The 26,839-nt window shown below is 42.4% G+C and overlaps 1 protein-coding gene across 1 annotated transcript in view; it reads left to right on the top strand.

Annotated features, from left to right (window-relative positions):
* Positions 1 to 2,651: 2,651 nt before the first annotated feature.
* PAPLN (papilin, proteoglycan like sulfated glycoprotein) overlaps positions 2,652 to 26,839 on the top strand; it is a 51,494-nt gene continuing 27,306 nt past the window's right edge. Inside the window, exons 1-4 of the mRNA XM_054161547.1 lie at positions 2,652 to 2,788; positions 6,378 to 6,436; positions 13,951 to 14,013; positions 26,539 to 26,654. Of these exons, the coding sequence (XP_054017522.1) occupies positions 13,957 to 14,013; positions 26,539 to 26,654 (173 nt within the window). The 5' untranslated portion in view covers positions 2,652 to 2,788; positions 6,378 to 6,436; positions 13,951 to 13,956. The remainder of the gene's footprint in view (positions 2,789 to 6,377; positions 6,437 to 13,950; positions 14,014 to 26,538; positions 26,655 to 26,839) is intronic.

Genomic DNA, 26,839 nt, shown 5'->3' with positions numbered 1-26,839 from the left:
ATCTGTGACACCCAGATTCCATTGCCTTCAGGTTAGCCACTGGATAAAGCTAATGTCAAGAGGCAAATACCTGTGGTCTTGGTGACATTCACTCCACAGAGAACTGTGAGTGTCTTATCAAGAGATGAGAATAGTCTTGAATCAGTGGATTATCTTGTTGCACTAAATGGCAGATGTTGAAAACTATTTCAACACAGGGATCATGTCCTTTCTCCCAGAGAAAAGGTACACACACAAAACTCTGTGGAACTACAGGGCAAAGGTCTACTTAATATCTGTGTTGTGTTTCTCCTGGTAAGGGCTGGCCTCAAATTCAAATCGCACACTAATAGTTTCTGATTGTCTCATATCTCTGCTGGAACCAGGAAGTATGACCAGATTTTTCTTTCCTTTTGTTAATGAAAGCAGTTTCAGCAATGTTTCATGTTCCTCAGTTGTGGTAAAAGTCTGGTCACTTCTTGGTTTATTTCAGCATCGGTGGTTATCTGTTAGGTCTTTATGGGGTTAAAAATTAAGCCAGATGTGTTTATGCATTATCTGCTTTAATGCAGTAGGCACAGCTGTTTTTCAGATGTATCCTGGCTAGATTCCAACATCAGCAGTCACATTTTCCCCATCTATGAACTCCCTTGTAGTTACTAACCATCAACAAAACACAAGAACCACAAGAACATTACTAAGCTTGGTATTAAAAAAACAAACAAACAAACACAACAACAACAAACCCCAAACAATTAAAAAAGCCATTGAGGCTCCTGCTGCTGTAAGAAGAAATCTTAAGAATCAGATATTTCTAAATTCATCTGGAGTTGGGGGGGTTTTGCCTATTAGCTGTTGAACCTTTGGGATTGGATTTTGAGCTTCTTCCCGCCGATGATGCAAGCTAAAAAGCTTTATACTGCTCTGAAAGTGTGGTTTATTCATACAAGGCCAAGGGCTTAGGTTTTGGTGGATAGAAGTGTGACAGCTGGCAGGATGGCAGTAGCTGATGGCCAGTTGAGAGTACAGATGGATAAAGAAAAACCATGCGCTGATGTGTCTTCTTTCTGATGGAAAAGGGGAGCCCAAAGCTTGGCCCAAGGCCCAAATTTATTTTCTTTAAAAAAAAAACAACAATAAAATCTGAAGGAGTAAGACTATTTCTGTATTCCTAACCAGGCATTAACAATGTCCAGTTGTCTCTCCTGACAAGGAACATAGGTAGCCATGCGTCAGCACCATTAGACCTCCTTCTGAAGTGTGTTGTGTCATTCAGCCTTCTGGGGGGTCCCCTGTTTTTCAGCAGAGGTGATGCCATTTTGTGTTGGTTTCCCTTGTTTATTGTGGCAGAGTTATCTTGGACAGGAAAGTACAGGTTTGCTTTTGCATGTGGAAGAGATGTGACTTTAATTTGAACTCTGTCCCCTGTGGAATGTGTAACAGTAGGATTTGAGCACTGTGTACCTTTTGTGGCTAGTTGCCAGACACTGATTGACCAGCAGGGATGGAAAGAGAATAAAATTGCTTCTGTGTCACCTGATACATTTTTGAGGCTGCTAGAAAATGTTCTTTTTGGAGCTGTGTGTGTCTAGGCTCGTCAACAGTTGTCAAGGATATTGTCTCTTTTTACTACCTAAAGCAGCAGTGTGGCCAAGAAGAGAGCAGAGATACCAGTTCTGAAGGTTTCATTGCACATCTTAATGTCTTCCTTGGAAGATCCAGCATGTGGAGTTAGCTGAAGGTAGAAGCTTCATCTCTCCTTTTGAAAGCAAGGTTCTGTTTCTTGTGTTTTCAAATGAGCTACTGATGGAAAAGGACTCTCAAACTGAAAGGCAAATGAAAAATGTCAACCCAAAGTTAAGACTTTAAAGCTATTCTCTTAATCTTGGAGACCTCAGTCCTGATAGTAAGAAGGACTGAAATGCTGGTGGCCGGACCAAAATCTATTTTAATAGATTAGTGGTCTCTGTATTTCAAAAGGTATTTGTTTTATACTAATCAGAGACAAAATCAATGTGTGGGGAGGAATTATCTGTTTTCAAGCTAAAACAACAGCAACACGTAAGTTGTTATGCAATCATTTCTCTAGTATCCACATGATTAGCAGCACAAATTTTTCCTTGTAATGACTCCAACTAGATGACTTTTTCCTTAACAGTTTCTATGTTGCTAAATTGTTTCTTCGTGGGATTTTTTCAGAGGGCTCTGAATTGCATGACATTTGTTAGAGGGGGAAGATAGAGAAACCTGAGCTGCCATTGTCTTTGGTTAAATTCTGAACTGTATCCAAAGCGCTGGTATTTTCAGACCTTAGTGATCTGCTTCGCTCTGCCTAGAGGCAGATGTAGCTGTAAACTATATTTCAGTTCAAGCATTCTTTGGTCAAAAGCATATCTGTGAACTGTGATTCAGGCTTTAGCTTTAAAGTAAAGGTTGCGTTTGGGGATGTGTTTCGGTTTTTGTGGGGTTTTTTTGTTTGGTTGGTTTTGGTGATCTGGTTTTTATTTACAGTTAGGAAATTACTGAAAATTAATACTGAGGGGATCTGTGGACAGCTGTCTCTCTTTTGATATGCTGCCTACAGCTAAAAGAAAGCTAGTTACAAAGGGCCACACCCCTGCAATAACTTAAGACACAGTTTGGAGCTAATGTCTGCGTGCACACAGGCTACAGGAGCTGGAAACAATTCCAAGGCGTGTGTGCGTGCCTGCTTCCAACTCTGGCTTTCCCATGCTGAAACGAAAACTCTTCTGAGGGAACTCAGAAGCTGCAGGGGTTAAATGAAATACAACTCTCCTTTTCCTGTGCGGTAAGGATTAGTAACCAAACAGAAGCTGGGGAGAAGAGGGCTTAAGAGCCACTGTTTGAACCAGAACATAGGAAAGTGGGTTTTGGAGCTTGGCTGCAGAGTGGTGTAAGTGTCTCCAACTTTTGCATTCACCTTTCACAGGTACACTCTGAGAAGGTAAGAGCTGGCTTTGCATTCTGGGCTGTCTCCTATTCCCTCTACCTGGATGTCTCTTTCCTCTTAGTCTTTCCAGTGCTATTTGTGCCTTTTAAACTACTTTTTATTTCCCACCTCTTTTTTAATTTCAGTTAAAAGAGTACAACAGAGGGGAGACCAGAGTCCTAGTACTGCTACATTTTACTTTCTAGAAGGGAGGGAAAAGACATTCTATGTATTTGGTGAACATTAATCCTTTTCACTCACAGTTAATTATGCTGAGACTTAATATAATCAAAACTGCTCTTTCCGATGTTGTGGCTGGGGGGGAGCAGGGGAGTGGAAGGGGAAGGTACCAGTTTGGTAGGATGCTGGACATACCTGATGGGCTCAAACATATTTACTCTGCCAAAAAAAACCACCAAAAAAACCCAAAACCCACAGAAAGCAAGATAAATGCAGCAGAGAGAGTTGTAGTTTTCGCTGGCAGGAATAAAATTTTGCCCAGGTGCTAGGACTCTTGTATCCCCCATCATCCCTGGCGTGCTCAGCTGCTTCTATTTATGTGCCAGCAGGTGTTGAGGGGAGGGAGTGTCTCCTAATCAGTCCTTCATTGCTTTCACCTCTGTGAGAGAGGGTCCATTTGGGAAGTTTTTCCTAGTTAAACAAAGCTGCTGGAGTCAACAGACCTGTTTGTGAAAGGGGAGGTTTGCAGGACTGGATCTCTCATCCCTGAGGAAATCTGATGTGCGAGGCAGGCCTAGAAGACAACTTCAGGGACTTGGCACTGAGACGGTAATGGGCTAGTAACAATGTGGAAGTACAGTAGGTTTGCTTGATGCCTTGGTGTTCCTTGTGGGTGGTCAGGTGGAGATAGAGGAGCAGTTGAATACAAAGCTATGACATTCAGTTTTTAAGAAGGTAATGTTAGTCCCTAGGGCAGATAACAACTAGTGATAGTGCAGGAGTTTAGGGAGATGGTGTGTCTGTTTAGGTCTGTCTAGAGACTCTAAAAAGGATTTGTAAACACCTTTGCTTGTTACTTTTGCAAGTGTCTTGGTAAGTCTTGGAGGTTGTTTTATCCCTTCTGCATTGTACTTATGAGCCCTTCAAAAGCTTCTGTGTAAGCTGACTTGCAGCTTACTGTTTTTGTCCTGGCTTCTTAGAGATCTGCCACCCTCTGTAATGCCAGAGCATTTCCCAGTCTCTGTAGATAGAGCCGCCATGATAACCCTGAGGTTTCCTCAGGTGCAGTATGTTGATGAGCCAGCATGCTGCACAGCCATGTGTGTGGGACCAACCTCATTCTGGACTCTCGGGACAAATGTTTTGCTGTTACAGGAAGCAAAGGGAGGTGTCTGGTGTGAAGCAAAGGTAGATATGACCATGGATCTTTGTCACAGCACTACCTTAAACTAATATTCGTTCATGTTAGTAAATGGAATGATTAATAAAATGCAAAAAAATAAAGCAAAGCAGACCTGCTGTCTCTGGAAGCTTTGCTTTTAGCAGATTTTCCTTTCCTGTCCAGTGTGAGGTAATTGAGGCTCTTTTTTTTCATGCATGTTCTGTTGACCTCACACTGTGAAGCATCCAGACACCTCAGATGTGTTTGGTTTTAAAATATTTTGCTCTGTAAGTGTAAATGTTTGATGGCTTCACAGGAATAGTGGGGTGGGGGTAGTGTCTTTGTAGTATTTGCACGTTCCAAAACAGTTCATCAGTAAACACTCCACTCTGAATGTAGCATTTGAGAAATGGTGTGTGATGAGTGATTTGAAGTGGTTTTCAAGCAATGATGTAGGTGATTGTTTGCTGGTCTCTTTATATGTATGCATTAAAATATGAAGTATAAAACCAAATTGTCTTAATGTTAGTGGAAAGTAACAACGTCAAATGTTGCTGTACTAAGTGTAGTAACTTCCAATGTAAATCATTTATCTTTGGTTTGGGGATTGGCTCTCTCTCATCCAGCTACTTGGCAGCATGGTAAAAGAGAATACATGGTAAAAGAGAAAAGAGCTCATCTAATCTAGTTGCTGCAGGGATTGCTTGCCTCACAAATTAGGCACCAAGATTCGGTTGGAGCCTATGTGAATGGCTATGCCCTGACTTGCTGAAGGGGTTTAGTGAACAGAAAAGGAGTTGTGTTGTTGCAGCTGGTGTTCATGGTAGTGTTTGTGTTTGAGTTAAATGAGCAAATTTTATTCTAAAGTAGCACAGGTGTTCTGTCAAAATAGGGAACCTGTGGGGGAAAAAAATCCTCTGGTCTTGACTGAGGCCCCTTTCTTTTGAATGCAGTGTAAGGCAGGCAAAATACTGTTCTGTGTCTCTGAACATGTAGGGCTTGCACTGCCAGAAAGCTTTCTCTTTGTTCAGTGTTAATAAAATGTTAACCTTAATATTAATTCATGTACCTTGTGACTCATCACTAGAGAGGAAATATAGAGCTTTTTTCACAAGAGGATCAGAGCTGCTGGTTTTGTACAAGAACAGTACCTTGAACACAGAGGATGCAATTAGAGTGCTCCTCATGATTCATGTTAGAGGCTTGTTGATAGTTGAGTGAAGAGGGAAATATTCTCCTGGTGGCACATCAATGCTCGGGGAACTCCAGTGGAAGTAAGTTGCTCTGCTCTTAGGCCTGTGAGAAAGATTACACAAACCTGATGATAAACCCCTCATAGCATAGCTGCTGAGCCTAGACAGTGATGGATGGTTGCTCTGATCCAATACAGTCATTTTGCAGTTATTCTCATGGTGTGATGGACTTGTCAGAAGAACTTATTTCCGTGGAAATGATACTCTGCTGGATACAGCTTCGCTGTCTCATTTTTTAACACTCTTGGACCTGAAATGTAATTTATTGTGTCCTATTCTTGTCTTGGAAAATGAGTAATAATGGTTACTAGGTGCTTGAGAAGGGACTTTAGTAGAAAAGGGTTTGAGTGGGTGCCTACTCATATGCACAGTCTACATACAAACATTTGTTTATGCTTCCTCACACAGTAACAAGCTCACCTTCTTGACATGCAGGCATGGTGTACAGAAAACAAGTACCAGCCACTGCTTGTTTATTTCTCTGCTTAGCCCTCAAAGTAGTAATTGGAGGCTCTGGTTTTGGCATCTGTGGGAGAAACCAGCTTCAGAGCAAAGGAGCATTTTATTTTTAGATCATGCTGTTGTCATTTTGCCGTGATCACACAGTCGAGCATGTGCTTCCTTTGAGATCTCTCCAGGCACTGCGGTGTGATCGCACCCTCCTATGATCATTTTTTATGAAGTTAATTTTTAGTGACAGATGAAAGATTCTGGGGCTGGTATCCTTAGAGACTGCAGCCCTAATTCCACTAGCACACATTCTACCTCCAAAGTTTGTTAGTCAGAAGTTCTGGGGGGTTTTTCCTTTTAATTTCTTTTGGTTCTCCTCACGTTAATCATCTTCCCCTCACAGATTAATGCAAGCAAGCCCACTGACTTCTCTGGGGGAATTCCTGCTTCATACCACTGAAGGTATGTCTGCATCACAGTCAGTGAGGGTTTTTCCTTAGGGAAGAGACGTATCCATGCAAGTGTGGCCTGCTTGGCATGTTTACAGATGAAAAAATCCAACTAGGTTAGATTTAAAAAACCAACAACCAACAGAACCAAAAATATCTCCCCCCAAACCAAAAGTATCTTAGGTTCCAGAAACAATGTAAAAGCAGCAGCAATCAAAACCCACGTGAGGTTCAGGGTAAATACTCTGGTGTTTTCCTGTCTGTTGTTAGTCCCCAAGCAAATTAGTTTAAAGCTAACACAGGTGTTCCCTATGTATACTCTAGGCATACTGCTGAATGCAGTGCTAGCATCCTCTCAGTGCACAGAGGGGCAGATCTTGCAAAGAGAGGAATTTGTGTTGTATTAAAGTTTCCTTTTGAAATAGTGCTTTTTAAATTATTATTATTTACATTTTCAACCCATTGCACAGTGCAGAAGTTTGCCATATGCATATTTAGGATGAAGTTGAATAAATTTGGAAATCATTTTCAAGCTTTGAAATCTTTTCTTTTCCTAAAGAATTCTTCAGAAATTCAGATTGGAAGGGATTAGTCTCAGCTGTTTGTAAACAGCAGCAGTGCTCCGTGTGGGGTAATATTTCAGATCAGGCAAAATAAGTCATATAAGTAAAACCTGAGCTGTGAAAGGACATTAATAAGCGTAAAAGGTTGTCTTCAATTATGTTAGTGTTTGGGATATTATATCCTTGTCATGTATTTTCCATAGGCAGCTTGTGGCTTCTTGTTGCAACGTTAACTGTCTTAATCAGTCTGTGTGCACTTGTCATTATCCCTATGTGCTCCCATATTTAATTAACAGCTAAGCACGGTGAGACTACCAAAATAGAAGGCAGAATCCTATCTTTACTCCTCGTAATAAATCTCTAGCTTCAAACCTAATAATGGAAGCCTAGTTGCAGAAAATTGAATCTTAGCTGATATTAATAGGTACGGAAAATTGTCTTCGTGAAATACTCATTTAGAACCCACAAAGGGCTGGCATAGTGACTACATTTGCTTGGAAGATGCTGCTGCTTCACTCACCTAAACCTTCATTGTGAATTCTGGAGAGTCAGAAGGCAGTAAGGGTGCCTCAGCCACTCCGCAACAGGGTATGACTTGAACCCTTCCTAGTACTTCTGTGTATTTCACAGTCTGATGTTCTTGCCACAATTTTGTGTGATTTTGGTATTCAGATTAAAACTGTACAACAGAGGCAGCAGCTTCTCCAGGTGTGGCTGAACTCAGCATCTCTGTTCAAATCCTTTGTAAAAGCATTGTCAGTCTGAGCCAGCCACATTAGACGGTGGCTTGGTGCAGATTTATGTGCCTGTTATCAATCAGGCTGAAATGAAAGCCTATGGATAGAGCAGTGTAGAAGATGTTCGTATGCTAGCAGGAATCAGTTCTGCAGCCAGCTGGTTCTCTGCTGCTGTGCTCATTAGAAAGTTCTTGTAACTTTTTCATCTAACAAGGTGAATTTTGAAGTGGTGCTAGATGCAAGTTTGTATTTTGTAGAATCATAGCAGCATACCACAGTTTGGGTTGGAAGGATCGTTAAAGATCATCGAATTCCAAACCGTGGCCATGGTCAGGGACACCTTCAACTAGATCATGTTGCTCCAAGCCCCTTCCAAACTGTCCTTAAACAATTTCATGGAGGGGATATCCCCAACTTCTCTGAGCAACCTGTTCCAGTGTCTCACCACCTTCACAGTAAAGAATTTCTTCCTTGTATCTAATCTAGATCTACCCTCTTTCAGTTTAAAAGCCTTAGCCCATGTTCTATCAGTACATGCCCATGTAAAAAGTCACTCTCCAGCTTTCTTATAGACAGCATATTTCATAATATGCTTAAAATTGGCTGGAAGTATATCTCAGCAGGATTACTTCCTTGATTAGGACTCTTCAACTTCTAGCATGCATTCAGAGTGAGTTGGTAAATCTAGCTCTGTGAAGCTTTTCCTCCAACAACTTGTCTTATTTTTATTTTATTGTCTTTCCTTTCCCACTAAGCTCTTTCAGCCAGCCTTGTGTTTGAACACGTGTAAACATTTATCTGTTAGTGCATATGTAAACAGCTCTTTATGAATGTGCCTCACTGCGTGGTCAAGGCAAAGGAAATTCAGCATCCTCCCACTCAGCAGGCACGTGCCCATCAATTGGCGTATTTTCCCTAGCCCAGAGGACATCAGGCCCAGGATTTTCTTTGGAAAAATGTCAAACAAAAGATGGTTTGCTATAGTTGGGAAGGAAAGCAGGTATATTAAGAAGTACCTTGAACATGATACCCTTTGCCTAAAGGAGTGATTGGTTTCTTGGTTCCTCAGGGCTATGTGATGTGGTACTCTCCCTTGCTTTGCTTGATCTTTTTGCTGTATGTACAGACTTTCCCTATCTACCTCTTCCACCAGAAACTTAAAAGGTGCTTCTCAGTAGACAAGGCAAACAAAGTAAGCTGGAAGCAAAATACACTGGATGTGTTTAGAAAATGTAATGAGTACAAAAGCTAAAAGACTTTGCTCTGAGTCATTAACTTAAAAGTTTATGCCAGTGGATAATTGGGCAACATATTATCATCCTTTCCGGCTTCACACCTCCCTCATCTAAACTTCTAAACATATAACAACCAAGATATGATGTGTTAAAGTGGGGGTGGAGTTGGGAGTGGAGGAAAAGGAAGGCAATTCTGAAAAGGCGCAAGTGGCGGGATGACAGTGGCGACTTTGCTGGATGTGCAAAACGTCACAAACACCAATTCCTGTCTATATTGAAACAGGCATTTGCTGGGGCCTGCCTCTGGCTCACAAGCCATGCAAAAACCTATTCTGTTAGGGCTACCTCAGATGGGAATAATAGATCCACATTGGATAATTCACGTTGCCATCTGGGAGACAAAATGAGCTGTAAGGACCTGTTGAAGTTGGTATTGCTGTGTAGCTTTGCTACTTACCTCTGTGTCCAACTAAATCTTGTCTGGCAGTAGAAAAGTGGGAACCTTGAATAAGTCTTTTCCTCTCCTGCCTATGAATCAGTCCCTGAACCCCATACCTGGTATGGTATGGAATAGAATGGAATGGAATAGAATAGAAGTAGACCAGGTTGGAAGAGACCTTCAAGATCATCGCATCCAGCCCATCAACCAATCCAACCACCTAAACAACTAAACCATGGCACCAAGCACCCCATCAAGTCTCCAAATGTGTCTCTGTATGTGTCTTTGAGCAAAGGATGATTTAGAAATGTGGTTCATAGGCAGAGGAAAATTGGTCTGTCTTGCATGATAAATGGAGAAGACCCACACAGCATGGGCTGTCCAGTTATTTTCAAAGGGAACAGAGAAAAACCCAGACCAAATCTGTGAGCAGAGGAGCTCATCAAACCTGGTTTAGTCTGATTTTTGTCATCCAATTCTGTAGTGTCTAAACATCTTAAGCTTTTGTTTAAGCAAGGCTGGGTTATTCATAACATCTCTTAAGTTCAGATTCCCTCTTATTCAAAAGAAAAAGTTGTCATCTACATGGATTAAAAGTCTCTGTGTCCCAGCCCAGTATCTTTTCCCTGAAGCAAAAGTCAACTATATGTTTTTGAAAACCTGGAATTAGCTAATTCAAAGTTATTTTTACATGTATATAGAGGCAACATAGGTCTTGTTTCCCTAGGAACATGGATGTTGAGAGATTGTTTGGAAAGGAGACCAAATCTCAGCAAGCACTTAGGAACCTTGGTTTTGCATTGGAATGCAGGATTTGTGCACGCAAAGTAAATGTAAGAGTCATTAAAACTGTCCTGGATTCTGAAACATATTCCTGGTCTTAATGAAGATTTGACTGATCTTGCTAAGCCTGTCTGGCCCTGAATAAGGGTTTATAACAAAGTAAAATATTTTTACAGCATTTTTGCTGGCTCTACTACAGAGAAATCTCCAGGGCTGCCCATCTGTCTTTTCTGGACCTTCTATTTGTTAAGACACAAGCTTATTTCCTGAGTAGATTTAGTGTTAACCCCTGGAATAAGGATGTTTATGCCAGTTTCTAGTTGTATTGGAATTATGTTCTCTCTAGAGTTATAAAATTCCCGCCATCTCCTGTCCACAGTGCCAGGGAGAAGTAGGTGCTGTGCAGGCAGTTTGGAAAGGGCACCAGATCATCTTTTCAGAAGTTCTGAAATTTCTGTGAAATATCCATACTGCTCTGGAATAGAGCTAAGGGTCCTAAGCTGCTAAAATCAAGTTGGAACTTATCCAGTGTTCAGAGGGGCTCGAGGCAGTGTCTCTTAAAGAAAACAGCTTCATAGCTCAGGTCTGCACTGACTCTTTCTAACCAAGTTTACAGGTTGCTGGAACCAGTTACCCCTTCAAGCCTTTTATTCATCTAACCTGAGCAGTTAATGTCAGAGGTGGTTGGCTAGACAATCTGAATCTCCTCTTGTGTGTGGAACAGAAGTTTTATCTGACCTCACCTCTAGTTCTGGTTGAAGATTCTGGTTGTTTCGTACTAGTGTGAAGTGATTCTCATAATCTCTCTTGCTGAGATATCTTCATAGTTCAGCTCAATGGCAGGAATTCCTCCATGTGAGCTTTCCAGCAGCTGTTCCATATCTTGAGCATAAAGTCACAATTTCCCCTTAGGCCCTGCTGCTGCTTGAGGGTGGAGGGAGGGTGGAGGTGCTATTCCAGCATGCAGTGGGAAAAGGGAGCTGGGGAGAGCTGGAGAGAATTGAAGAAGGGCAGGAGGCACAGGGAGCAGCAGCTGCTGCTGTTACAAGTGAGAGCACTGCAAAACACTGTCCTTTTCATTCCTTCCCCCGCATACCCAGCCTGCAGCAAGAAGAATGGCAAACAGAGTAAACATATGCTGCTGTGTCCCAAGACCTACGAGAATTGAGAGAGCCGTTAAATCCGGAAACAGAACTTGACCTTTTTTGGAGGTTTCAGGCAGTTTTCCATCAGTGTTGTGTGTGGTTGAAACTAAGGCAAAAGGGATCAGTGCTGAATACTACAACCAAGGATGCTTTTCACATAACAAGTTTGAGGAAGCTCAGAGAATCAGATACAAGATTTATTTTGCAGTGAGAGATTTAATGGGATACAGAAGACCCTGTTCTTCCTTCTGACCATCCTTCCTGGAATCTGTTGACTAGCACAATAGGGTTGAATGGTCTAAACTTTTTAATGCTAAACTTGGGACATATGACAGCAATTCCCATGCGAGTGCAGTGGCACAAAAATACAAGTGAGCACCAGAGGTGTGACATCTTGCTGCTTTGATGAGAGGACTGTCCCAAAGATTGAGTGCTGTCTCTAGTTGTCTCCTCAGAGAATCTTTTTATCCTGCATGGCTAAAAACCTTGAAGACACTAATTACTTGGAGAGTGGGAGTACTGCTAGCCCTGGTGATCTGAGTCTCTAGCCTCTTCTCCAGGAGCTTCATGTTTGAGCCCAGCTCCCTGTCTGCCTCTTGGCTCAGATGCCAGAAGTAGCTGGCAGTCTGTTAGTAGCAGAGTAAAGCTGCTGGAGCAAAGGATGTGATTTCCACAGCCATCTCTGCGAACCTGATACGTGTCTGGAATTAAAGATGTGAGAAGGGAGTGCTGGGGAAGAAAGCACTAAGCAGAGGCAGTAAGAAGGGAGCCGATCAGACTCAAAGATTTATTTCCATTTGACACCAACACCATTCAAGAAAGATGCTGTTCTTGGTATCCTTTGCTTCTAGTGTGAGGACTAAATAAGCTGCTTCAGGAAAGGTTTGCTGTTTGTGTGCATGGAACTTGTAGCAAAGGAGTCTTTCTTGGCTGCCCTTCCCCTCTGAAAGGCTTTGGCTCTTGAATAGGGTGATGACACAGATCTAGCCTAAGTTTTGGCTGTTGGCCTTTACAGCATAGAGAATGTACTTGACTTCTTGTGGGGGGCATCTCCAGGTTGTTTCCTCCTTGATTTGATTGGGAAGAGAAGTAGTAGCATGTGTGGGTAATAGAGGGTATGCTGTCTTCCCTCAGCTTCTTAAGAAGAACTAATCCAAAATTAATGAAAGTCTATTCATATAAAAAGCTCCTATAGCTTCATTTTCTTATGAATCCTATGATTGCTACACAGTACACAGGGAGAGAAGCTTATCAGTGCTTCTTTTCCCAATTACATTTTCCCTGTTCATTGCTATTTTACCCACAGAACTTGGTGCAACTGGATTTTCAGCAATTAGTAGTCAAGGAAACTACTTTGTAAAGGAAAAAAAACATGAAAGGACACGCTTTTTATCCCTGGCACTGTGAATGTTTGGAAGGTTAAAATCCACAGTATATATGGACTTAGAGACTTGTAATGAGCCACAATTCAGTGAAACCTGGCATTATGAGAAAAATGATTGCCCATAATAAAGTAACATGCAATATGCAAATGCTGAATTGAGCAGGTTTCATTTTGGATGTATTTTGTCCTGATTTGATAGAAAATCATTGTTTCATGAGAATATCAATATTATTATTAATGGTGATATGTGTTCTCTAATTTGTCTGGATTTAATAAGCCAGGCTCAAGGAGCCATATGTGAAGTTTTAATATTAAAACAGCTCTTGTTACAATGACTGATGAGATAGGAATCTAGGAAAAAAGTGGGTTTATGCACTGTGAAAGGAATATTTCTTCATCTTGCATTTTCCCTTTCCTTTTTGGATTTAGAAAGAAGCTTAGACCAGATTAAACTATGTTAGGAATATCTAGCCTGTCTTACCTTTCTGGACTCGGCCATCTGATTGTGAGGTCATGAGAAAAAGGCAATCTTTAGTGGAGGAAGTGGTGACAGCTTTAAACACTGGTAAGTGATGTTTGGTTTAGGCTTGGTTGTTGCAGCTCAAAAGAGGAAGGATATAGTAGCACTAATGAAGTATTGTGGTTCTAAATGCTCATCATGTCCCAGTTTGTAGGAACTGTTGTATGCTGCTGTACCGGTCTGTGGCCTGAACTCCTTTCTATCTCTGCAGAAGGGATTCATCAGCTACTGAGGGTTGAATCTAGCTATAGCTGTCCTTGAACTGTGGGATTTTAAATGAGCAAGATCACACATGAAACTTCACCAAGCCACACAGGATGAACATAGAGTACAGAAAAGTTAACTGTGGAATTTGTTACCTTGGGTTGGTTGAAGTCATTGCAGTCTTCAAGTACTTTATCATGTGTATATGTTAAAGGGTGTAAGGGCAGACATGCAACAGCATGCATCTTCCACTGTGCCCCTGCAGGGATGATGTTCTCATAATACCAAAGGAAAATTCAAGGAAATATTTGCGTTCAGTAATTACATTTTGGCTTTCTGTGCAGGGTAATTTCAGTCTTTGCAGTTGCCTTCATGTCTCCAAGGAACATAGTGATAAAACTTCTCTGACCTGATTTTAGTTCCACCTCCATTTTTACTGTGTGATACCTTAGCTTTTTCACCACACAAGGAGCAAAGAAGCAAGCAATTCTGATCAATAATCTTTCTGTTCCCATAGGCAGAGATGAAGAACTTGTTCCTTCTGCTCATGCTAGCAACAATGCCACCTTCTGCATTTTCAGTAAGTAAAAGCTCTTCTGAACACTGTTCTGAGAAATCAAAGATGCTTCTGTTAAGGACTGCCAACATCTGTAACTCAAGTGTTTTGTAGAAAGTATTCCTGAAAGAGATAATGGATTCAAGTCATTGGGGCCTACTGTGGTACATGTTATGAAAAGTCTAACATGGCAAATAAATAACAAAATGCTGGTTGTGCCTTTGGCTCTAGGGCTGTTATCTGCAAAGCAGGGATTGCTGTCTGCTGCTTCAGTGCTACAGAGTTGTCTCTTGCAGTAAAAAGAATTAATCTTTGGTTAGCTGGTTGGGGTGGGTTTTTTCTCTCCTTCAGTCTTAGTGTTCTAAGCCATGTGGTTTAGCTTTACTGGAGGAGGTAATCTTTATATTAAGCCAACTTGGTATTGTCAGAAAAAGAACACAGCTGTTGGGAACTGGGATTCATCTCTTCCTCAGAGAGAAGTGGGATCCTTCTAAAGTCAATGCAGCTTGAGAACAGTTTCTCCAAGTTTAACTTCAATTATGTTGATGAGTTGGTCATCTGAGGTAAAAGGTGACCTGCTGAGTAGAGTGGAAGTGTTAGCAGAGAAAGATGTGATATGTTTATTAGGTGCAATGGAACAGAGAGCGGGGAGGAAAAAGAGGTAATTATCACCTGGAGTAAGTGTTTTGTGGGAGTACTGAGGAATTATAAATATGCCATTAAAATTAATGAGTCTATAACTTTTAATCTCTAGTATGATTATGAGTTTCTGTTCCCAGATTCAGCATTTGCAAATGCTTTCTATGCCTTTGAAGATTAGGGATGAGAGGCCAGAAATCAAGCAGAGTTTGTTAGTCGTCAGATTTCCTATCTTACGGATGGCAATATGCTTAAATGAGATCTTGCTATCTTGCATCTATGAGAAGATGGTGATGTATGTTAAAAGACCTAGAACAGAATGTATTAATATATTCAGTTACTCTGCTCACCTGTCCATCTCCAGCCTGGTGACTTTTTGGAAGGGAAATAGCTGCACACCCTGAACCAGTGAAGGCTAACATTTCTCTGTAGCTGTTAGACTTTGTCACCTGCATGCAAACAGTAGCTGCTCTTGCAGCCATGGTGAATGATTTGAGAAGTGGTTGGCTGCCATTTAATTGCAGTTTTGCTGACATGCTGGATCTGTCCAAGCCATGAGGAAGCAAGAAGGTCCAGCAGCTCTCTGCTGTGACAATTCTCCTCTCTCTCTTCTTTTTTTTTTTTTTCTTCCCCCTCCCGAGGGAAGAGAAGAAATGGTGTTGGTTTCATAAAGTCTATTCCTTAGCAGGAGGCTCATGCAAGTAGGCTGAACCATAGCAAAAGATGGTCACCTTATGAGAGCTGGCAGGACTGTTTGTAGTGGCAGCAGCTCAAGTGTCTGCTAAATGAAGCTATGCACCAAAGGAGTAGTGGAGGTGCTTAACTCCCATGGGTGGGATAGCTCTGGTGAAGCTGCGCCTGCATGCCACTGTTTCACTGCTGCAGAAGAGGAGTCATAGTCCTGCTGCTATAAACACAAATTTTGTGTTTATGTGGTGGGAGAAAGGAAGGGAAGAAAATGAGACTGAAAACTGAGGCAAGAAATACTCCATGGAGGGAAAATGAGTTGGAGAATTTGCTTGCTGTTCTCTACAGTTCTCCAGTCCTTTAGGGCTTCTCCTGAGATGTCACACTTATTGAAAAATAGCTTTATTCCATGTCACACAGCTTTAAAAAGGCCTCTTCCCTGTGGTGTCCTTCTATAGTTCCCAGTGGCAGAGATTGTCTGGTGGCATGGTGTGTTTCCCCGCACAGAAGGAGGACTTCCTTTGATGTGTAGTAGCATATCTCTAAGGAATTGAGGCTCTCTCACTGTAACTGTTTTAAATGTTAGATCCAGAGCAGCCTTGAGCTGAAACATCAGCACTTGTTTTGATTTTGCTCTCAAAGGAGCTGCTGGTGTAACAGCACATGGGTAGAAAGGTGGGTCACCTCCAGCTACACAGTGAATAGTGTGCAGCCCAGGATGATGATGGTGGTGGTGGGAGCATTAAAAGCAATGGAAAAGTCTCAGACTAGCACATGTGGGCTTTATTACAGAATGAACCACTTACCTCTTAAATCCATCCTGTCCACTTGATACAAACAATTGTTTCTTGGACACATTTTGTCCCAGAAACAGGTGTTGTGGGTTTAAGACTAGATGTCTTAACCATAGAGAAAAGTCTTCCAGCAGTACCAGAGAAGTACAAGGAGGTGGACACTGGAAAAGTGTAATCTTTGTTATTTCATTCCCATCCACCTGCACCTCTATATAAACAGACATTACTGTCAGTTGTCCCCCTTTCCTCTCTCTGCACCCAGCACATGCCAGGCTGTTATCTCTCTGGTATGCTGGGGGAGCTGTGCTTTTCTGCCACCTTGGCTGTGTAGCAAATTTCGTGCTGTGCAGTTCGGGCCTAGACTGTTGGGGTGAAAAGCAGGGAGGTATGTGGGGGGGCCTTGGTGTTTGGCCTGGTTGGGTGAAAGGTTTTGGAGGGTGTTGGCCTCGTGAGGTTTTGGGGAAAAAAGGACAAATACAAATTTGTGTATTTATTTTGTATTTCTGCATATATTTGTGAATAGTATTTCCATTTAACCTTTCAAACTCTGTGGAGGATATTTATTTTACTCCTTTGGGGAGGTAAAATAGCTTTCTGTCCGCTCAACCCAAGACAGCAGGGAAGCATGAACTTGTAAACACACAGTCTGATAGTTCTGATGAAGCACAGCTGTAAAGGTGTGAACTGCAGGTTTATAGAAGGATACAGAAGATAGATCTACTGGGAGTCATGTCTACTTGTGATTAAAGGGTGTAGATTGCCTGCTGCTTTTTAATCTCTCCTGCTTTGATAGTGGAGTAGCTGAACTTGTTTCTCCTTTATTGATTGTTAGGCTAGGGAAAGCAGCAAGCAGAATAAGGGCAGAAATGTTGACAGGATGGAGACTTCAAGAGCACCCAAGGCTGTTGCCTGCATCTCTGCTCACAGTCCAAGAGGGGCTGCTTTATCTACCAGATATAGTAGACAGCATTAAAGAGCAAGAGAGGGCCCCTGGCTGCTGAGAATTTCCTGCACGTTTCTCTCTCCTCGATAGGACCCACTGGACTCTTCCCTTTTTTCCTGGTAAAATATGGAGAAGGTCTTGCAGCATCTGTCCCTTTTCACCAAGCTTCGAAGCATCTGTGAAAAGAGGTCACCAATTACTTGTTGCTGTATTGTTTGCATTGTGGTAGTACTAGAAACTACAACTGGGTGGTCAGGAGGAGTTGTGTTTAGGGGCTATACAAACAGAAAGTAAAGATGTCTCTCCATCTTACATATGGATGTCTCTCTGTCCCACACCCTAGCTGTTAGTGCAGAACTGAGATAGAATGGTCTAGTGCAATGTCAGGCCACCTTGTCATTGCTTCTAGGGAGGTTGTGAACAGTGGCAGTAATGGAAAATGCCACATTCAAGTGTGGTTGTCATGATTCCTCCTGTGCTTTCAGAGAAGGATGAAATTATGTAAGATTGCCTGAGCCCTGTCCATTAGTGCTACTGCTGGTAGAACAGTGCTTCTGGTGATACAGGGGAAAGAAATTCTGAAGGTTTTCCATGTGAGTAACTCTTCTATTATTGTTGCATGCATGTATTTGCCATGATGGTGTGTATCTATTGTATGCTTTGGGTTTGCTTTATGTTTAGTAAACATTGATCAGATTTCTTTGCCTCCATTTCTTTTTTTTTTGCACATGTGATTTTGTGTTGGCAAACCTTTGCACCTGGAATTCTTTCTTTCCAGATTGGAAATGTCTTACCTGCCCATATCATGGGACTATTTCAAGGAAAAGCTGCTCATCACGAGGGGAGTTTTATTTAATCTTCCATGATCGGTAGGCATTAGCTGACAGTTACATCATGCCCAATACTTATATTTGCTCCTAGGTTGTACTGCAGGTGTGCTTAAAGCGAAGGCTGTGACTCAGCTAAAAATCATATTCAAATACATTTCATCTGGACAGTGTTGTTTTCCATGGGGTCTTCAATCCCAGGTTAAAATGCTGGTTTAAACTTCTTTTAAATAAATGAATGTTGTTGTTGTTGTTTAAACATTGTTAACCTATTGATTAAAATTCTAAGCCACTTAACCAGATCTGACAGAAAGGCCAGAAGGTGCAGAAGGACCTCAAAGTTCAGGTCACACAGAAACAGTGAAAATTGCTGTGAGGAGGGAGAATAAGAGGGGTATTTTATTAATGTTCTTATTAACAGAAAGGTAGAAAAAGTGCACAAGAATAATTGTACTGGGTAGGACCAGTTCATTTTGCTCAATATCCTGTCTTCAGCTGTTTCACAAACACATCTAGAAACTACTATAAAAAGATTAAGTACACTCCCTCCAGTATGTTTCCAGTCTACTCAGGGGTGACCTTATTGCTCTCTACAACTACTTGAAGGGAGGTTGTAGACAGGTGGAGGTTGGTCTCTTCTCCCAGGCAACCAGTACCAGAACAAGAGGACACAGTCTCAGGCTGCGCCAGGGGAGGTTTAGGCTGGATGTTAGGAGGAAGTTTTACACAGAGAGAGTGATTGCCCATTGGAATGGGCTGCCTGAGGAGGTGGTGGAGTCACCATCACTGGAGGTGTTCAGGAGGAGACTTGATAGGGTGCTTGGTGCCATGGTTTAGTTGATTAGGTGGTGTTGGATGATAGGTTGGACACAATGATCTTGAAGGTCTCTTCCAACCTGGTTTATTCTATTCTGTTCTATTTGCAGTCTGTCTCTGGTTCTTTATTGTCATTTGTTACCCTGGAATACCCTTATCAGCTGCCTTACTCGCTTCTGTGGTTTTGGTGTAACTTTTATAAGTGCATGGAGCAGTTCATGTTCCTTACAGAATTCTGCTGCTAATGTGAGCTCTTGCAGCGGATGGAGATTTCACTACTACTTTTGGTTTTGTCTTTGGGCCACCTGCTCATCCTCCACGCAAGGACTTTCCTTCTGGCTACTTAGCTACCTTCAGAGATTTGGGTGAAGGATTTTGTTGAAAGCTTTTTGGAAATCTGAGTGTATCTGACAGGTTATCCTTGTTGACATGTTTGTGAATCTCTAAAAAAACTGCAAGAGTCTTAGAAGGCTTTGCCTTTAAAAAGGTCTTGCTGATTTTTTTCCCCCAAAATATGCTGTATTTATGCAGGTACCTGCTGATTCTGCTCTTTAAAAAAAAAAAATTTCATTATTTTATCACTACACATCAGTTTTATGCTGTGTGGACAGACAGTTCCCTGGGTTCCCCTGGGATCCTTTTGTGAACTGCTGTCAGATTTTTCCACTTTCCAATAATTAGATGCCGAAGCAGTTTTAGCTGACAGGATTGTCTGGTAGCCTGTAAGAGTTTATCCATTTCAACCTTGAGTTCCTGTTAGGCCCCTCGGATAAACAACTTCTGGTGACTTCATACTGTGTGTTTTGTCCCCTCTTCCAAATAAGTTTGAGGTCATAAAGTTTTCTCACAATCCTTCTCTTTGTGGAGTTTTCTGAATGGCCTCAGTTTCTTTCACAAGGATTCCAAGAATTAATTTGACTTCTCTGCAGTGCCTGTATCTTTTTAGAGAGCTCTTTTTATACCCTAGTCAGCTCCAGGCCACCCAGAGTTTCTGGAAGGCTTTCCATTTCTGAAAAGTAACTATTATCTGCTCTGCCCACTAGCCAGCAAGCCAGCACAGATCCATGAGGCAGCACGTTCTGCAGTGAGGCAGGCATGAATCATGTCCTGCCCAGCTGATGGGGGATGTGCAAACAGACCAATGCATTGTGGGACAGCCCATAATGAGGTAGAAGAGTGAGAAATGATGGGGAAGTGAACACAGGGAACATGGGAAAGAGATGAGAACCTTGAGGGAGTGGGTTAAATGATGTGCAGAGAAGCTTGAAGTGTTTTGAGGAGATGATGATGTAGAGGAGGTGATCGGTTTTCATGTATATGTTAGAGGGGATATGCTAACAAGCCATAGCCAGGGCAACAGAGGAGGATGATGGGAGACATACTCAGTGCAGACCACAAGCCATTAAAACTAATGAAGCCTTGTATTTTTTTTTCCTCCTCTTTGTGAAGCAGTTTGTCTTTATAAGATACTCTCTTCTTCCGCACCGTTTTGTACTTCATTCCCTGCTGTCGCTATCTTGTTCGCTTCCATTCTTGTTTTTCTGGTTTTGCTCAAATGCAATTCTTTGATTGCTTATTCATTATTCATTAAAATGGTACTTGGTGTTCTTCACCTTCAAAGGCCTTTGCATGCCTGCTGTCTCTGAGCCAAGATCAGTGGTTAAGGCAGAATTATTAAAAGAAATTGCTTTGCTGATGTGGTTCTGATTAATTCACCTTTGTCGTTGTGTTTTTGGCTAATAGCGTAGCTGGTTACAGCTTTACCTTGAGAATGCATCTGTTGGGAGAGTAGCAGGTATCCACATTAGAAATGTGTGAAAGATGCTGAATGTTTTCAGCTCTCTTTCAATCAAGTACAAGTGGTGAATCACAGCACTTTCAGGACCTAGCAATATGGAAATGCTACAGGTAGTCATCATTGTGGTATTGAGTAGGTCTTCTGGACATAGGCAAAGGAAATGGTTCACATCCTGAGAAGTGCATGGTCTAAGGATATACTCCGTGTAGGTTGTTCTTGTCAGGGCCTTCAGGGTACTAAGCTTTAGTGGCCCTGGTTGAGTTCTCTCCACCCTGTCCACTGCTCAGGACCCCATTGCAGCTGCTCAGGAATGTCAGCTCCTGCCACAGTGATGCTTCAATGAGACTGCACAGCCCTGCCCAGGCCAGCCGTGGGCTCCAATGAGCCACTGCGTTCTCATGTCCCATCCTGGTTTCAGCTGGAAGTTCCCAGTTCCCAGGTCTGGGGCTGTTGCCTGGCTTGCCTGGCTTGCCTTGCTGCCCTGGAAGAGCCCCCTGCTACTGGCCCCCAGCCTACAGGGAGCAGCCAGCCCACAAGACATTTCTCTCTCTTTCCCTCATTAACTTTTCCCTAAGCAATTACATTTCCTCTAAGTAATTATTATTCAAACTTAGCAGAGCTGCATTTTTCACTGGAGATTTCTTACTTGCCAGGACTTTGGCAATGAAACCATTAGAGTACATGACTGTGGTGATAACTTTCTTTTGTAAAGCATTTGTTTTTCACCCTTCTTTCATATGTGCTTTGTCAGTGGGGCTACAGTTCAGGGGTGTGTCAAAATAAATATTAACTCAACTTGAAAAACTATAAGCCCCAGAAAGCATGTATTTATCAAAGGTTGTCGTGTTGTTTCAGAAATACTCTACAAAAAATACTCTCTCAGTATTTCAGAGATAATCTAATTTCTCTCTGTTCAGAGAGAGATTTTAATTGTAGTTTTAAGGCATGGAAACTCTGCATGAAGTAACAGTAATACCACATTGCTCATTTTGTCGCTGTCAGAAGTGTCTGTTTCCAGTGGGGAACAACTGTACAGTATCTTGCAGTCACCAAGGATTTCCCACCACGTTCTCAGTGTTTGCACTAAGATTTGTATCAGATACGAACAGAGCCTAGTGTAGTGAAGGATGCTTATGGTCAGGATTGTGCCCCAAACATTTCTGGAACATACTCCTCTGAGTGTTAACCCTCTTTTTGTTTCCCTCTCCTTTCTGGGGGCAACAGGGGGGATCCTGGCGCCACTGCGTCCAGGTAAACAGCCTGGGCATAGCATATACGTACACCATATTTGGTAGGCGTTAGTCCATTGGTTAATCTTGCGTTAGCAACAGACTGCTCATTGGGCCAGTATTCACTGGGGCAAATGGTAAATAGGGGTCGTTTGGTTAATGAGTCCCCCCCCCCCATCGTGTTGGAGCCTGTGAGTGCGTGCGTGCCAGTGCTGCCGTAGTCCACCTTGCCCGAGACTCAAGCCAGTGCCCCAAGAAACCTCACGCTCCTTTGCCACCGTCACCCAGCTGCGTGCGGTGCCGTGGACAGTATCCCGTGGGATCAACCACGACGCGATCCCTTGCTGCAGGAGGAACGCCAGCAGCCCGTGTGAGCCAGCGTCGCTGACCTGCCACAGCCCCCCTCGAGCGGGAGCCCTTTGTGTCCTGGGAGGAGCAGCAGCCACGCGGTGCAGCCACGCGGCCGGCGCCATTTCCTGTCTCCGTCTTACGGCACATCCGTGCCACGTTTCCGGACTATAAATATTATTAAGGGGAGACCTCACGAAGTCCTCAGCTTGTAAGTCAAGCCTTTCTTTATAGAGTTTCTGGTTAAGGTAGCGTTTAGATTGCCCCGAGTGGAGGGTTGCCGGTCACCGACCAACCCCCTCCCCAGCCGCTTTCTGAATTAGTTTCGATTCTAAGTTCTGTGAATTGTTTGATTCAAGTGCCCATATTTAAACATTCTGTAAACATTGTTTCACTGACCGGATATTGATACCTGTGAAGGGTGACTGTAAATACCCCGTTACAGAGTTTATAAATAAATGTAACATATATTTTCATTGGTGTATCTGCCGCTCATTTTCTGAGGGCATATTCACAACACCTAGTAACTCTGTGATGTAGCTCAAGTCACAGTAACAACTTTTCAGTGTCCAAAAGGGTGCTTTGGTTGCAGCCCAATGAGCTAAGGCTATGTGACCTGTTGAGCTAAAAGCAAGCACTAGCCTTGTCCAGAACTTGCCAAGCATAGCATGAGTATCAGTAACTGTGTGCTTCGAGCAGCAGCTGTTGGAGTGGTGTAACATGATGTGTTGTTGCTGCTTGTCAGTCTGGAAAGGCAGCACAAAGTATCGCAGAATAATTCAGGTTCACTCTCTCTAGGCATTCAAAGATGGCCAACGAGTAAGGGAAACACTAATGCTTGGGTAGGATTTAGTTTGTTTGAAGCTGCAGACCTTCACTAGTTACTTTGGACTGCATAGTAAATGCATGTTTGATAGCTTGCTAGTAATTGAGTTGAAGCGAGTCTGCATCTGGTTATATGAATTTTGTGGATCACTGCATGCCTGCAATGCATCAGTCTGGGAAGCAGTCTTCTTCCCATACATAGTTTCCTATCCATCTCATCAGACTGAGAAGTCTTTCCAGGGCCCTTTTTGAAGTGTTCCTTACTACCAACATTTTCTGAGTTGAGCCTTGTCCATAACTTTTCTTCCTGTGCATGTTTCATATATAAGAATAAACGTTCCATGTTCTATATTGTGCTATCTAGGACCCTCTTCCAGAATTCTTTTGTCTCATGCATTCTGGAATTGTCTTTATGACTCAGTGGCACAACTTTTTCACTTGCTGATTATATCAAATGTAGTTGGCCTGATAATAGCAGATGTTGCAATTACATCAGCAATGTATCTATCTAGGAATTGATAAAACTGATGAAAGCAATGCAGTGCTCATAAAAGTGAGATCATTGTCCTTCTAAACTTTTCTACCGCAGCAGCCTGTTTACCAATGAGCTGTGAGAGCTTGTGGAGTCATGCACATCATCAATATCCCCAGCAGGGATGCATTTCTGTGCATCTAGACAGAGCAGTTTGGCATCAACCAACTGTCCTTTCTGCATCTTTTGTAAGTCAAGTAAGATGGCTGTAAACTTTCACTTGCTTTTTCTGAAACATTAAAATACATCCTTAATGCAGATAAAAGGGCTGTGTTCTTGCATGCATGTTAGGCTGAAGCAAGGGAGGAATGGAACCAAATGAATTGCTAACAGTGATGGATTTTGTAGATTTTAAATGCTGGGGTCCAGGGGGGACTGGGATTTAGTCTGATGACAGATAAAAGCACTCTGAAGTCTGAAGAGAGCAGAACGAGGTTTTTGGAACAGAAGCTAACTGACAGCATCTAAAAATACTTTGTAACAATAGATTTCTGATTTAGAATAAATATGCAGCTTTATATTTGCCTGTATACACATGCAGCTACTGAAGTAATGAGGACTGTGCACAGACTCCTGAATGTGGGCGCTGGGTCCCTATTGAAACATTTCTCTAACCCTATACAGCTTTGGGAGGATTCTACTGGCTGATGCTCCTTTTGGGGTGGGTGTAAATGGAGGGATGGGAGAAAATGATTGTTCCTGCACTCTGCAGATGCATAAGCCTCACGACAAAGAGTCCCTGCAGATTTCACCCCCTGTAGAAGGAATAAAGAATGCTACTTCTGTAGGAGGGATATTGGAATATTTATCAGATTGGGGGGTGTGTGTCAGGGAAGGGTTTTCTATCCTAATTGTCTTCCAGTAATCTGACTTTCAAATACTCTTCCTTTGGATTTTTATCTACATGTTTTCTTCTCCCTGATGCTGACTGAAAGGTCCCTTGTTTCCAGGGTGAGCTAATACAGCTCCTAAATCAGTCAGCTGATACAGAGGACTAGCAGAGAAACAGAGTGGTAGCATGTTTCATTCTTTTGAGAGTAAAGAAGGAGGAATTACAGGGGGAGGAATTAAGTGTCTGAAAGAAAAACTTGGGAAAATAAGACACCTTGCTGAAAGCTAAAGCTCTGTTGATGGGATTACTCCCAGAAAGGCAAATAAGAATGAAAAACACAAACACTGAGCTCAGTATCTGGAATGTAAGAATGGGAGAAGGGTTTGGCAAGGGGTCAGGGAGATGTTGACTTGGCAGAGAAGAAGGTATGTAAAGTGGCTGTAACTTAGGTAGTGCTGTTGAGTGAGTAGGGGGAAGGCAGAGTTAGCCTGAACCAGAAAACTTGTCCTGAAAAATACTGAAGAGGTAGTGTGAAGGAAATCAAATGGCATGTGCTAGGAAGAAAGTGTTTCATGTTAGAGCAATGTTGGTAAGAGGAGGAATGTGGGGTGGATAATTTGGTAGTATGTGCATAAATATGATCAGCTAATCTCTCTGACTTGCTCTGCCAGCACTAGGGTGAAAAAGAGAAACAAGGCTGTAACTCAGAGGCATGTGTCTGGCGGGGACTATGTGTAGAAAATTGCAAAAAGTGGTTAAATGACAAAGAGGTATTTAACCCCTGAGTCTCACCAGGAGAATTTATGAGGCTGGCTCCTATTTTTCTAGCAGAGACCTGGATGTCTTATGTAAAAGCAGCTATCTGTTAACTGAAGTGAAAATTAAAGTGAGGAGCTTGTGCCTTCTCTGTAGGCCTTGGAAAGTAACCTGGGTATGTGGAAAATGCTTGCTGAGTGGAGTTAATATTCTTGCCGTGGTGAGTTTCTCCATTCCTAGGATGTTCCTCCACTCAAGTGGAAACCCCTTACGATGGCAAGTACTAGCTGGGTGATTATCAGAGAACAGTGTACATGAGGATGCAGGAGGATGACAGGAAAGAATGGAAACAGCATGAACAGGGAAATTCAGAGAATGGAAACACAGGATGCTGTGTTCAAGTCAAAAGAGATGTGTGAAACTAGACGATGAATTGGGACCCAGACACAGGGGTTGTGTGGATTTCATGGGAGTCTGTGTGCAGAAAGGAATTTTTTTACCTTTTGTTTCTCTTCCTGCACACTTTTTGCTGCTCCAGATCTCTGAGTGCCCAAATGCTATTAGTTTCCTTCTCAGTTGTGTTACATACATATATATATAGAGAGAGAGAGAGAGAGTGCCCTACAGATGTGGCTGCACAGCAAGCCCTGTTTTTACAGTGTCACTCCTTGGTAGCCCTGCATTTACCTTCTTTTACTGAGTGGAATTAATCCCATTGCATCTTGCAACTATTCTTTTTTCTTTTCTCAGAATCTTCCTATTCTTCCCTCTAAACACCCGTGTTCTGTGTATTCCATCAGCTGCAGTAGGTCCTTTTTTCCCCAAAATACAGTGTTTCATGTTGTTCTAAGACACTTGTCTTGTGGTTGGTTCTATTCCACTTGTAACTTCTTGTATGTAATGTCATTCTTGATTCTCTTAATGTCACTAATCCATTCAGACTTTCTAAACACAAAATTGATTGAGGCTGTAGCTAACGATGGCCTAAACCTTGACGTGATCGTTGGACACAGTTGGATGAGGGAGGGAAAGGTCCATGTATGGAATTTTGTTGCAGTAAAACATGTGTTCTGGGGGATTACTTGATGCTTCTTTTATTTCTTTTACGAATCTGTCTTGGAGCCAAGGATTTGGGATTAAGTGGCTCTTGTTGACATGGTGTGGAGTGATGATGTTGATAGTCCCTGAAGTAATGATTTGCCTTCCCTGCCTGGCTAAGAGGGAGACGTTATCTTCCTTCAGATGGTTATTAAAAAGTGATGAGATTCTGTGAACAGACAAACTGTAACAGTTTAGGGGAGATTATAAAACTGGATGTGCTATATAGCTTTAGGAAGCCGATACTCTGATGTTAAAGACTTGGCATTTTCAATGGATTATTCTCTGCCAATTTTCATGCTAGGAATACAGCCCAGCAAAACAGTCTCTCTGCAAGAGAATACACAGGAGCTCTGCTTCACTTTCATTGTCTTTTTCTTGAGATGCCATCTCTCTCTGATATGTCTGGGTTTCCTTATTTGCAGGGCCACCGGATGAAACGACAGATTGATGTCTGGGGAAGCTGGGGTGAATGGGGCGGATGCAGTCGCAGCTGTGGTGGTGGAGTCAGCTTTCGGGAACGGCACTGCTACTCCCAGAGGTGAAGCTAGCCTCCTTTTCCTTTCCTTAAGTATGTTTTTCTGTTACTGAGCTCCTGCACTTAGGTTCCAATATACATCCAGAACAGAAATTACTTATTCCAGGGGATTAAGTCACCTGAGTCCAGACTGAGATAATCCTCAGCCTCTTGTCACTGCTGTTTTCAACAGCTCTCTTGACACATCC

The sequence above is a fragment of the Dryobates pubescens genome, chromosome 5, assembly GCF_014839835.1.
Source record: "Dryobates pubescens isolate bDryPub1 chromosome 5, bDryPub1.pri, whole genome shotgun sequence".
In the NCBI taxonomy this organism is placed as follows: Eukaryota; Metazoa; Chordata; class Aves; order Piciformes; family Picidae; genus Dryobates; species Dryobates pubescens.
This window is presented reverse-complemented; position numbering and strand designations above follow the sequence as displayed.